This window comes from Artemia franciscana, chromosome 15, assembly GCF_032884065.1.
Source record: "Artemia franciscana chromosome 15, ASM3288406v1, whole genome shotgun sequence".
NCBI lineage: Eukaryota > Metazoa > Arthropoda > Branchiopoda > Anostraca > Artemiidae > Artemia > Artemia franciscana.
In genome coordinates, this window is record NC_088877.1 from 9,870,848 (window position 1) to 9,883,076 (window position 12,229).

General features: G+C 37.1%; 2 protein-coding genes across 2 annotated transcripts in view; one reads left to right on the forward strand and one right to left on the reverse strand.

Moving 5' to 3' along the window:
- LOC136036025 (uncharacterized) overlaps window positions 1-2,586 on the forward strand; it is a 65,273-nt gene extending 62,687 nt beyond the window's left edge. The window contains exon 5 of the mRNA XM_065717951.1: window positions 1,700-2,586. Within this exon, the coding sequence (XP_065574023.1) occupies window positions 1,700-2,314 (615 nt within the window). The 3' untranslated portion in view covers window positions 2,315-2,586. The remainder of the gene's footprint in view (window positions 1-1,699) is intronic.
- LOC136036029 (general transcription factor 3C polypeptide 5-like) overlaps window positions 1-12,229 on the reverse strand; it is a 508,607-nt gene that overhangs the window by 359,205 nt on the left and 137,173 nt on the right. The window lies entirely within an intron of this gene.

Consider the following 12,229-nt stretch of genomic DNA (forward strand, 5'->3'; position numbering starts at 1 on the left):
AACCAAGTCAAAGAGAGTATGATGACATCTCAAATCCCCACACATCCATATGAACATGTTGGAACGGATATTTTCGAATTCATGGGAGTTCAGTATTTAGTCACTGCTGACTATTATAGCAGGTTCATAGAAGTTGATAAGCTAACAACTAGCACATCACAGCAAGTGATCACCAAACTGAAAGCCCACTTCGCCAGACACAGAATCCCGAAAACACTGACGTCAGACAACGGGACTCAGTTTTCATCGAAGGAATTCAGAGATTTTATTGACAAATGAAGCATTGACCACAAAACGTCAAGCCCAAACTATCCACAGTCAAATGGATTTAGCGAAAAAACGGTACAGACGGCAAAAAGGATCATGTCCAAAGCCGTAGAACACCAGTCCGATCCGTACTTAGCCATGTTGGAGTACCGTAACACACCAGTCGATGGGCTAGCCTCACCAGCACAGTTGCTGATGAGCCGACAACTCAGATCCGTTTTACCCGTTCTTCCCAGACACTTAAATTCCAAGGTCATCCCACCCTCATCTTTCCAACAAGCCAGAGAAAGACAACAGAAACTACAAACGGAGTCGTAAAATAGACACTCAAGGGACCTAAAACCACTGCTCAAGGATCAGACTGTGTGGGTGAAGCTCGACCACAATGCTAGGTGGCAGAAAGCACTGATACTGGAAAAATACGAATATGCGCCACGATCCTACATTCTTCAAACAGAGAATGAAAAGGTCTACAGATGGAACAGGCGACAGATCAGAGAGAGAAACCAAAGTATGTCCACCGAGCTGCAGTTTGAAGCAACGTCCCCGGAACCCAGTATACCTGGAGATCAATCCCACGTATCTCCTCGAGCCCAAATAGGAATTGAACATCCACATAGCGTCCCGTCAAGTCCCACAAATTTCCCAACGCCACCTCGTGCTACAACTACACCCACCGAAAGATTTGCTACACCATTAGCAGATGCTGTCACTGCAGAGTCTCCTTCACGATCCCCTTCGCACCTAACCCAACGACCAAGACAGCCGCCACGCGGCACCACGCGTTCTGGGCGAATTACAAAGCCACCCACCAGGCTCAACCTTTGATGTTATCAACAAAAGAAGGAGGATGCAGAATATTGACTTGCCGTGCTTGAAGCTCTGCTTATTAACGTGCATGCCCGTGCTTATAATTATTTGCTTGCTTATATATGTTCTTGTTGTAGGTGCTTGCTTGCTTATATTGTTGCTTGCTTATATATGTTCTTGTTGTAGGTGTTTGCTTGGGTTTCCATTAAACCATAAAACTAAACCGAAGATATTGCACTAATTATAATTCTGTTTCCCCTAACGATAAAAAGTAATAATCATATCCAGATTTACTAATATGAGTAATTCACAATAGTTTACATGTGCAAAATTGCAAGGTAGTAGATGCCGTTTCGGTTCACCAATTATTCAAAACATAAAAGTAAAAAAAAAGGTTAAAGATTGAAGAATTTACGATATCCTTCCGAGCATAATATATTTCTTCCAGTTGATCTGTTACTGGTTTTTGCGGCTTTTTATGCTACTTGCTACAAATGATTTTCCAGACCTGGTATAAAAAACAACGCAAAAGACAAACTAAAGAATAAATCTTCGCATTAAATATTATATACATATTTCTTATGATATTATAAGGATAAACTTATAATATTTTCTTTTTCAGGTCATTGTAATAGTATTGGAAATTTTGTTGACTGTTGCTAGTGCATACGAGTTCATATTCTCTCGGCAGCAAGGTGGTGACCCAACAGATTATGAGCGTGATCCTCATGGACTCAATGCAATGACATTATCAAATCCGAGTTTTCGGGATGAGTCAGACGGCAGACGACTTGCGGGAAGAAATCCTGGCTCATCTGGCCCAGGGAGGCCTGGCCAAAGAAGTGGCTATGTTCGCTCAAATTCGTTAAACCGATCACATCGTGCACAAAATGGGGCCATTAGAAGTTCTCGGAAGGGGAAGGGGCTACCTCCTCTTAATATAGCTGTAACAGACTCAAGTGCGAAGCCCTATGTTTCCATGAGTCCTAATACACCAAGTGGAGAAAGCAGCCTAAATGGCTCTGTAGACTCTGATAGTGTTGCTGGTTCAGTGTTGTCAAGTGCATCAGTTGGTAGTCTAACAAAATCACCTTTAAGGTCTAGTTTAAAGAAACCACGACAGAATGGACTTGGAATAGCCAACCCTGCATTTGCTGGCTCTTCGCCAAGCATAACGAGTCGTGGTAGTGTTAAAAAAGTGAAAATAGTTATTGAGCAGGAGAGTACACCCGTGTAGTTAGTGATGAACATATTAATCAAATTTGTGTTTTTATAATGAAATACGGTCCAAATTGAGCTATCCCAGTGCTTTTTTTTGTGAACTTTTATACGGATATAGTAGCAATATAATTTCATAGTATACAATAACCTTGAAAGTTCAGTTCATACAGTTTAGTTTTTTTTTAAGAATAATTTAAGCTGAATTTGATATGTCAGTCGTTTAAGCTTATTAAAATTGTCAACTTGTATTTAACTCCATTGACATTAGAAAAAAATGACTGTATCTAAAACTTCCTTCCCAATTGCTCAATTTTGTATTTTATTTACTGGTCCATCAAGTGGATCTTTCAGAGGCCAATTTGAACATGTCAATAAAGAAGCAGAGAAGAGTCCAAAAGGAAATTCATTGCTGTTTTGATTTTTAAATTGAAATTATAAAAGGCTGTTAAGAAATAAAAATGTGGTAACGTCAAAGGGAGACGAAACGAAGTATAGTAGGAACTAATAAAGACTAATAATAAAACTAAAACTAATAAAAAAAACAGTAAAACTAAAGTAAGTAAAAACTAATAAAGATACTGAAAAAGAAATTTAGGAATTTTTAGGGAAAAAAACGGTAGCTTTGGGGGAGGGGAGGTGGAGTTGAGTATTGAAGATGATGGAGACTGGATTTGTTATTATTTTTATTCTTTTTTGTATCTTTATTTATCAATTATTATTTTCAATTAAGTATTTTTATTTATTTATCTATTTTTAGGAAATTAAGCAAAAAAAGGAAAAAACGACTATTTAGCTTTTACACACACAAAAAATGCTCAGTATTCGATGCTAGATCTTTTGTTTGTCATTTTTGGTGTTAGCCTTTATTTTTAGAGAATAATCTTCTGGATTTAAGAAGAAAGTTAAAAATCGATTAAAGGTTTTCTTTCTAAAATCTAAGAAGTCTAAAAAATATAACAGGGCCAAATTCATATGCGAAAAAGATTGTAAGCAATTTAAACATGTTTCCCTTTTCTTTTATCCTTGTTTCGAACATTTTAATTACTTTGATCCGTATTTTCCGTGTACTGTATCCGTAGAATGATACTAGAAAACTAATAATGATATTATTTTCTTTTGTTCGCTTCAAAACTTTTGTTTGTTTTGAAAAACAAAATAGAAACTCCACTAAAAGTAACTATTAAAATACGAATGAACAAATCCCAAGTCTAGCCCCCTCTGTCTTGATTAAATACCAAGCTTCTAGCCTTCAAAATTCTAGTCTTCAAATTTGTTCAAGTCTTTATAAGTTTAATTTCAATTTTTTAAAAATTTACCGTAAAAATGATAAATATGATGAAAAATTGCGGTTAGACTTACCGTTTTGAACCATGGATTCAAAATTTTAAATTGTAATTTTGAACCTATTGACGAGTCATGCAGACTATAATAAATTTTTCGTAAAGAATTTTTTCTTGAAATAAGGCTTTCTTAGAGCAATTCTAAAAATTTGTTCAGTGCCTTAAATGAGTAAAACCGTTTCAGCAAATGAGATGTGAAATCCCATTTCTAGTTGCATTTATTATCTCATTACCAATTACTTTCTCAAAAACTTAATATAGTCGTAAGTGGTTTGCATATAATCTGGTACACATATTCTAAGTCACGTCTTACAAATGCATAAGCTAAACAAAAGTAAATTGCCTAATTTACATTTTCTTTTCGTATTTGTTAATTCAAAATAAATGTACCAGATACGATTTATATTTGCAAAGGTTAAAATTTGGAAAAAAATGTGCCAGAAACATAAAACCTCCTTTGAAACAAGCAGAAATGGTGTCGTTCAGTATCAACTTCCATGGGAGTTTTCAGTTCTCGCATTTATACTATAGCGACACCTATTTTGCCCTTTTATACTATTTTAGATGGCATTGTATATGCTCTTGTAAATTCTCCCTTTGTGTTTGAGAAGAAACCAGCAACCTTAAAAGATAAACTTCAATTTTATCAGTACAAAGGAATTATTTCTTTGATAGTATTCTCTTTTTAGAAGCTTTTTTTATATTGTCTTTAACTTAATATTCCATACTTTTTATTAAACCATAAAAATATTTATTATTTCCTGTTGCTTCTAGTTAAATGTCGCCACCCATTTCATTTACAAATTGGAAATTGCGGAAAGGTCTGTTTGAGGTAGTCACCAAAACAACAAGTTGTATGAGACTTGAACTAAGACAATCTAGTTTAAAGACATGTGAGAAAAATTAAAATGGGGGGGGGGAGGGGGGATTTAGCTGTTGCATAGCTTTTACGAAGACATGGAATTTTTTATCAAAAATTTATGGGACAATGCTGCTAAAACCTTAGACCGATCTATGCCTGCCACAATTAAGCCATTTATCTATTTTAAACATGCTGCTAGTTAAACCTATGCTGTAAAACCTTGAGGTAAGTAAATACCGATTATAAAATTATACCGATTATACGAGTCCTCGGAATGGGACGTTTTATCACTATTCGACCTAAATTTGGAACTACAACTGAGGTCCAAAGGGACCTCCACTTCAGGCCTCACTAACGACTCATCTTAACCAACCTTTTAAAACGAAGTCTCGTTCAATACTAAAAATTTAGCTTGGTAATTGTGCAAAATGCGACGTCATCTGTCTATTTTAAACTTGCTGTTAGTTACCTTGTTTTTATTTATGTCTTAAAGTCAGTATGAAAACCATGGGATCAGCTCCGCTCAACTCACAACTATAATGGAGAACTGACCATGTGTTTTCGGTTAATCTGTGTTTTTAGAGGCTCAGATCCGTTTAATCCACAGCGAAATAAGTCCTAAAACTAGAATACATTATTGCTTTGCCTCAGGTTGCTAAGGCTGATTTATGCCTGTTATTGTTATTACAGGTCGATTCATAAAATTGTCTTGGGGCTAGGGTCACTAAAACCCACTGTCTCTACTAGGTTCTTCACTGAACCTAGTCATTTACCTAGGTTGGTTTTCAGGGATGGCATTCTTCAGGAGACGATTTCAAACAGATATGCAGCGTCTTCAGAAGCTGTTCTTCCAGTACTTACTGTAGGGCAGGGGCGTAGGGTAGTGTTGGGTCAAGAGAGGTCTACATCCGGAGAGTAAAGGGGCATGGACTATAAAATAATTTTTCCCTCAATTATTGGAGGACAATTACCCCCCCCCCCCTAAAAAAAGACGCCACTGGTGCAGCCACTGTTTCTCCGTCCTCCTTCATGTAGTAATTTTTAATGTAGTATAGTTTACTACGTGCAAAACTCAACTTTTTTTGTTATCACACGGACTAGTTATTCTAAGAGGAAGAATTAGTGACAGTGCTAAAAGGATTAAAAAACAATATGGCCCCAGCCGCAAGTGCTAGTAGTGTGGTAAAGGAGTTTGTTTTTTAATATGGTGGTTATAAGGTTAGGAATAAGTTATGGACTTTGTGGACTCATGGACTTTGTCATGTGGCACACTGCAAAGGAAATGGGAAAACAGGGAATTAAACGATGTAGTAAAACAACTCTTAGATGAAAACACTTAGGGGGGAGGGCTGGTTACCCTCTGATCACTTTCGACTCTTAAAAATGGAAAAAGAAATTTCGATTTCCAGTCGACTGAGCCTCCTTTAAAGTTTATAAGACCATACCTACTATAAAAACATTATTTAGTAATGATAGGTAACTAATATAATTTATAGCCCTTTCCTCGAGAGCTGTTTGGAAGGGGTTTAAACCATAGTTATTTGACATTTGGAATATTCTGAAAAAATTGCTATCTCTAAATTTCACTCCGGTATATTTGGAGAAAAGAGGCCGAGGGGGGGGGACTAGTTTCCTTCCAATCGCTTCTGACTCTTAAAAAGAAACTAAAACTTTCAATTTTCCTCAAATAAACTTCTTAAAAATTTATACGACCACCACTTCCCTAAGAACCTGATTCTTGACCGAAGTTCTGAGGATTTTGTCAACCCCGAAGATATTTTTATATAATCTTTGAACTATTTGAAAAAAAAATGCTATCTCAAAAGTTAAATTGGATGCATTTAAGGAAAAAACAACGGGGAGAGCTCTATTTGCCCTCCGACCTCTTTTGACTCTTTAAGAGGGAGATATAAGTGTCTAAAAATCTTAGATGAAAGTTTTAGCAAAATGAACGAACCTTTAGAGGTTTTGAGAGTTCAGGGTGCTAGAATAGGTCTGAAAATTAATCAAAAAGTGAAGGTGAAAGGCCGATGCTGGGTGAAGAGATGAATGATCTAGTGGACAGCTTCCCCTGCCTAGGTAGTATTAGTAATGACGGTGGGCGCAATGGCGATGTTAAAGTAGAATAGCCAATACTTACAGTGTTTTTTTCACAGCTGAACAAAGTTTGGAAGAATAGGAAGATATGTCTACGAACTAAGATTAGAATATTGGAGGCTACTTTGGTATAGCTCTGAAACGTTGGCACACCGAAAGACGGAGAAGGATTTATGAGATGTTTTTCATAGGAGTTGTCTACTTATTTTTTGGGCACCTTTTTGATAGAACGTATCTCAAATAGTAGGCTGTCCGAAAAGTGTGGTTCGATTCCCCTTTCTAGGGTTGTAACGGGAAAAAAAGTTGAGATGGCTAGGACACGTTCTGCGGATGAAGGATGACGGATTTCCAAAGACTTTCCTTGTCGGACAACCGTCTAGGGCAAAACAAAATTTATGTCGTTCCTAGTTGGGACGGTAGGATGTCGTAAGAAAAGATTTAAGGGAGATGGGAACTTCCAGGGAGGATGGGAAGAGGGAGGTTTTGAATAGATCGTGGATGGGGAGGAGCGTACTTAGCTGTGTTAGCTTTGGGCAACTTGGTGCTGCAGTGAGTTGTCAGTAGCGGTAGTTTGACAGTGCCGTACTCCTATCTGTTTACCTTTTTGGCTTGAGAAATAGTAGTAAAAGCAGAGATAGCTCATCGGAGAAAAGTTGGTAGATATATTTGTTGAAAACAGCCATTGATGCCATAACAAACCTCTCACTTAGAGGTTGTAAAGTTACCCGACTTGTGCTGCAACTCGCCCTTGAGACCCTATTTTTGGATCCTCTTGAATGGTGCCAGCAGGTTTTTAGCAAACAGCCACCACCTACAATTGGCAACAGGCTTAATAAATGACTTGCACCTAGTAATAATCTAACAGAATGGTAATACATTTTTAGGACAAAGAATCACGCTCAGCTTTCTTTGTGCATGACGATGATACCCTAGCGAAGTGTGGGCTCCAAGAGAGGTCTGAAATAGAAATTAGTTTCCTTGAGACAAAGCTTGTCAACTTTCTTGATAGCTTTACCTTGAAGATTACGTTGGTATGATCGGATGGAGAGTAGCTTCTTAGTCTTAGATGCACTTTAGTTAACCATTCAGGCATCAAACCACTTTTTATATCCAGGAGATTCAATTGTAAGAAAAAGGAAACTTTTGCAGGATCATTAGGCTTATGACACGTACGTAGACTGTGGTATATTAATCAAAATGGCTTGGAGGGTTAATGAGATTTCTCTGTTGTTGATATAAATCAGGAAAGTTGTGGGTCCAAGGATGCTACCTTGAAGAGCCCAATCCTTTGCTAAACACTCACTAAAATCAAATCCATCAAGAATTACGAGGAAAGTGCGATGTATTAGAAAAATAAGAGAGCTTCATATCCAGCATAGTCAATTATATACGCTTTGATTTCTTTTCAACAGGTATTATGTCAGACTTTTGCAGCGAAAGCTCTTGCAGAATCAATAGACATCAATTTAATGCCCTTCGGTCAGAAGTTCAAGCGACTCCCGCTGCCAGGTATTACGGATCAGCCTGGTACTTACGATTCTAATGGAACCTATACTGCTAAACATTATAAATCAGGTTTTATACTGAAATATAAAAAGCAAATTACAATAAAATAAAAAAGGAATATCAACCCAATATACAGTACCAAATATTGTAGGTTTTCCTTTGCGAATTCTAGCATAGCCTGGCATATAAAGGCTAAAATTACTTTTTGGAATAAAATTATACTCCGAGCTAAAGTCTTGAAAATATTATATCGCGGATGTCAGCCGAGTACGTTTCTAATAAATATGAAGGTGTAAGCTTAGGCCTAACTTTATGTGAATTTCAAGAAGTGGTTTTAAAACTAGGCTTTCCTACTGTATCCTCGTGATAAGGCCAGCTCTTATATTAACAATTAGTAGCTTAACTATTCAAAATAAGTATATTTCCTGAGAAAAAATTATAGGTAGTGTTTTTCAATAATTTGTTTAAATTTACTTAAATTAAATCTTTTACATTAAGTGTTTTGCAAGAATTGATTTAAATTTGCATAAATTAAAACTGTTACGTCAAGTGTTTTTCTAGTAATTGATTTAAATTTACTTAAATTAAATAAAAACATCAAATATTTTGTTATTATTAATTTTAATTTACTTAAACTAAATGCACAACTTCAATTGTTTTGTAGTAATTGAATCAAATTTACTTAAATTGAATCTATAAAATCAAGTATTATGCAATTTTCTTCTTTGAGTTCTTTGTAAGTTCTCTTTGAGGATTTCTTCTGGTTTCCTGAAAAATTACGGTTTTTGACAACCTATTTCGCTTGATCAAAGGTTATTTTCTGATCATCGATGATAATGACTAGTAACTAAAGAGTGGCGTATTTAATTGAATAAAATGCACTAAGAAATGACAATTCAATAACAATATAGCAATTTTATAGTAAAAATTCAACATAGGTCATAGGAATATTGTGTTTGTTCCAAATAGCATAAGCATAAGAATGGCATAAGAATATTTGCAGAATTTTAGAAAAGAGGGAAAAAACCCAAAAAGGACAAAAACCTTGAGATAGTTTATACCAGAAATTTCAGCATACCTGAGAACTCAGGAGTAAAGACTTCCATCTCTTATCAACAGTAAATATCAAACTCAAGACTCTTCACGAGAAGAATGCTTACGGATATATGTTTCTTTTGATTTTATAGCCGAGGGGTTATTGTGGAATATCGGACTCGGGCTTAGTCAAACGGAAATCTAAAATGTCAATACCTATTTTTAGAAACAAACAGGTAGCACCCTAGCAAAGTGACGATTTGTGTGGAAAAATAACAGTATTGGCCTGAATAGGGTTAAAATGCTACCCAACAAAAATCCTTAAATTTTCAAATGTCTACAACTATTTAATTATAATCTATGTAGCCTCTCAGTCCCAGAGACCATACCAAGTCGTGACGTCGCTTGCTACCTTAAGTCTACATACCTGGAAAACTAGCGTATAGTTATAAAGCTTATAGTAGCAACGCTTATAGTTATGCAGTATTGTATCTTAGCCAGCCACTCGGGGTAGGTCATTTGATCATTTTCTGGTGTAGTAAATTTGTGAACTGCGTATACAAGGTGTTTCAAATCAATGTGAAGGGATGAATTCCCAACCTAACCTCAAAGACTCAGTTTGGAATATGAATGCATAGTAGTCTGCAAACACATCTTCTCAGTTCTGCATCGAAGTGCTTAAGCTGACTTAGAATCGGACAACTAGAAGTCCCTGGGACCTCCAGTTGAATTGGGACTGTGTGCAATCCTGGGCCCGCCTTGGTCACAAAATGGTTTTCAGCACTTGGCGATGCTCTTACTATCAACAAGAGTCGGAATCCTGCAGAGACAACCTCAAGCCTATTAACTCCGATTCATTGTATATTCATGCCTAAAAATGTTATGCTACTACGGGGAGGCAACCCACAGCAGTGACATTATCTAGAAATAGGTTTTTCAGCCTGAAAATGCTCACCAAAATAGACAAAGCCAAGAAAAATTATATTTTAGTCAGAATCCCGTGCGAATGCTGTGTTGTTTACTAGGCTATAATTTCCCCGAGGTGTGCCAGAGCGGCAATATTAAATAGTGGCCAAGTGGTAACAGGTCTGACCGCAAGGTCCCCATTCTTGTGGATACCCCGATAAGGTCGAGACAGCCCTTTGCAGATGCCATTTTCCATAGATCTGAATCTCACACTCTGCTGAAGCTGTTCTCCTTTAGAGGATCCTCCCACGATGGTGTTCTGCGTCCCCATGCAATTTAACCTATTGCCGGGAGAAGGTATTTAGCTCATGGAACGTGTCCATACGCCGGGGGGCCCTGCTGAGTGTGCATTCAAGAAGTCTTCTCCTCTTCCTCATTTACGGTCACCGGGCGAGAGTGCCCCAGTTTCTATTATGGATCCTGAGGGACAATGTACCCCTTGGTCCGTGCCTCCTATGGAGGTACCCTACAGATCTGTAGGGCGTTCTCCTATCCTCCACCTCGGAACATACTCCTGGGGAGGCCCTTACTGAGCAATAAACCTCAGTTACTGTTACTGTTCCTAAATTAGCTACAAATGACAATTTATCTCTCTAGACAGTTTTTTTAAACGTGTCTTCTTGATTGCATTGATTTTTAAACTTCTTGATTGCAAGCAATAAGATTTATAACCTAATTTATCAGTGTCTGACACTCCACTCTACAACAAGTTGATGTGGTGTGTTTGTCTGTGATATTGAACAGGCCTTTAGGCAGCTTGATACTTCTTGAAATACATGCTTCTGTGAAACAAATCTTATACTTCTTATAGCTAGGGTTTTGACTGTGTGCTCAGCTGTAGCCTTGGTAGAAAAAGGGTAAAAAAATTACACATCAGTGCTACGAATGCAAAAAAAAGTGATTTTCAGTGTTATTCAGTGTTGGTGGGCTGTTATTCTCCTAAACAGAGTTCTTGAATATTTTGTTTCCAATGGTGTAATTTTCGTTATGCATCCCCATTTTCGAGAGGTTTAAAGCTCTTTTTTGAATCTCCCACCAATTCGTTTTCGAATTAAACTTTTACTAATAATATTAACCGAAATAATAATTACCATTCCATTTCTGAATCACTGTCAAAAGACAACTTCTTCTCACAATACATTCTTTTTTTTACGAAACACTACAACTAGGGTTTTGAAAGGGGTGTTAGCTCAGTGTTTTATTTTCAAACATTTCTTTGACTCGATAAGCTTTAGTGAGAGCATTTTCGACATAAGTAACTTTCTTCTTGCATTGTCTCTCATCTGGTTTTGGAATTCCCCAAGGCAATTGCCTTCAACTGCCCAGGGATGTTCAGTATGTTTAGGGAACGCTGGTACTCTCTGATACAAGTTAAATTATTCCGAAAAGAATTAAACATACAATTAATTTGCTCCAAATGAGTTCGATATAATGCAATAAATTTTGGATTGCTTAGTCTAATAGACATAAATATGGTAAGTTTGGGACAATGTGGGGTAAGATTAAACAATGTGGTAGGTTTAGGGCAAGATATGTAAACTTAGAGTATACTTGGTTGCTCTGAAGAATATTTTTTTTTTTGCGGTTGCCATTAGTCTCTGACGGTTGTCAACTTCTGAAATACAAACTTAATGTAAGAATCATGGAAAAACACATATCCCTCATAGATCTTGACATTTATCTTTTATCAGCCCGAATGACTATATTGTGACTCGGGCATAAGAGTATTACTATTACTACTACTATCAAATCCCTACAGAACCAAACCACCCGAGGCCAATACAGCTACACAGACTCCTCTTCTATTCCGAAGTATTTAATGCTTCCCTCTTTACACCCTCTCGAGAAGTTACGATTCGGCTAAAGTCCTCGCTTACGATCTCCTTCCATCCAATTCAGGGTTCGAGCTGCTTTTTATTTTTCCCAAGTGGGTTGGCCAAAATTATTAGACAATCTCCTCTGGGAAAAATCTAAAAATCCTCCTCTGTCTTTCGGTGTACCCACCTTTCAGAACTATACTTGACCACTCTCACCGCTGTAGCTTACAGCATTATAAACTTGGTTCGCGGACTTTCTATTCCTCTAAACTATTTTCAACTGCGAAAAAAGCACCCTGGGCCCTGGC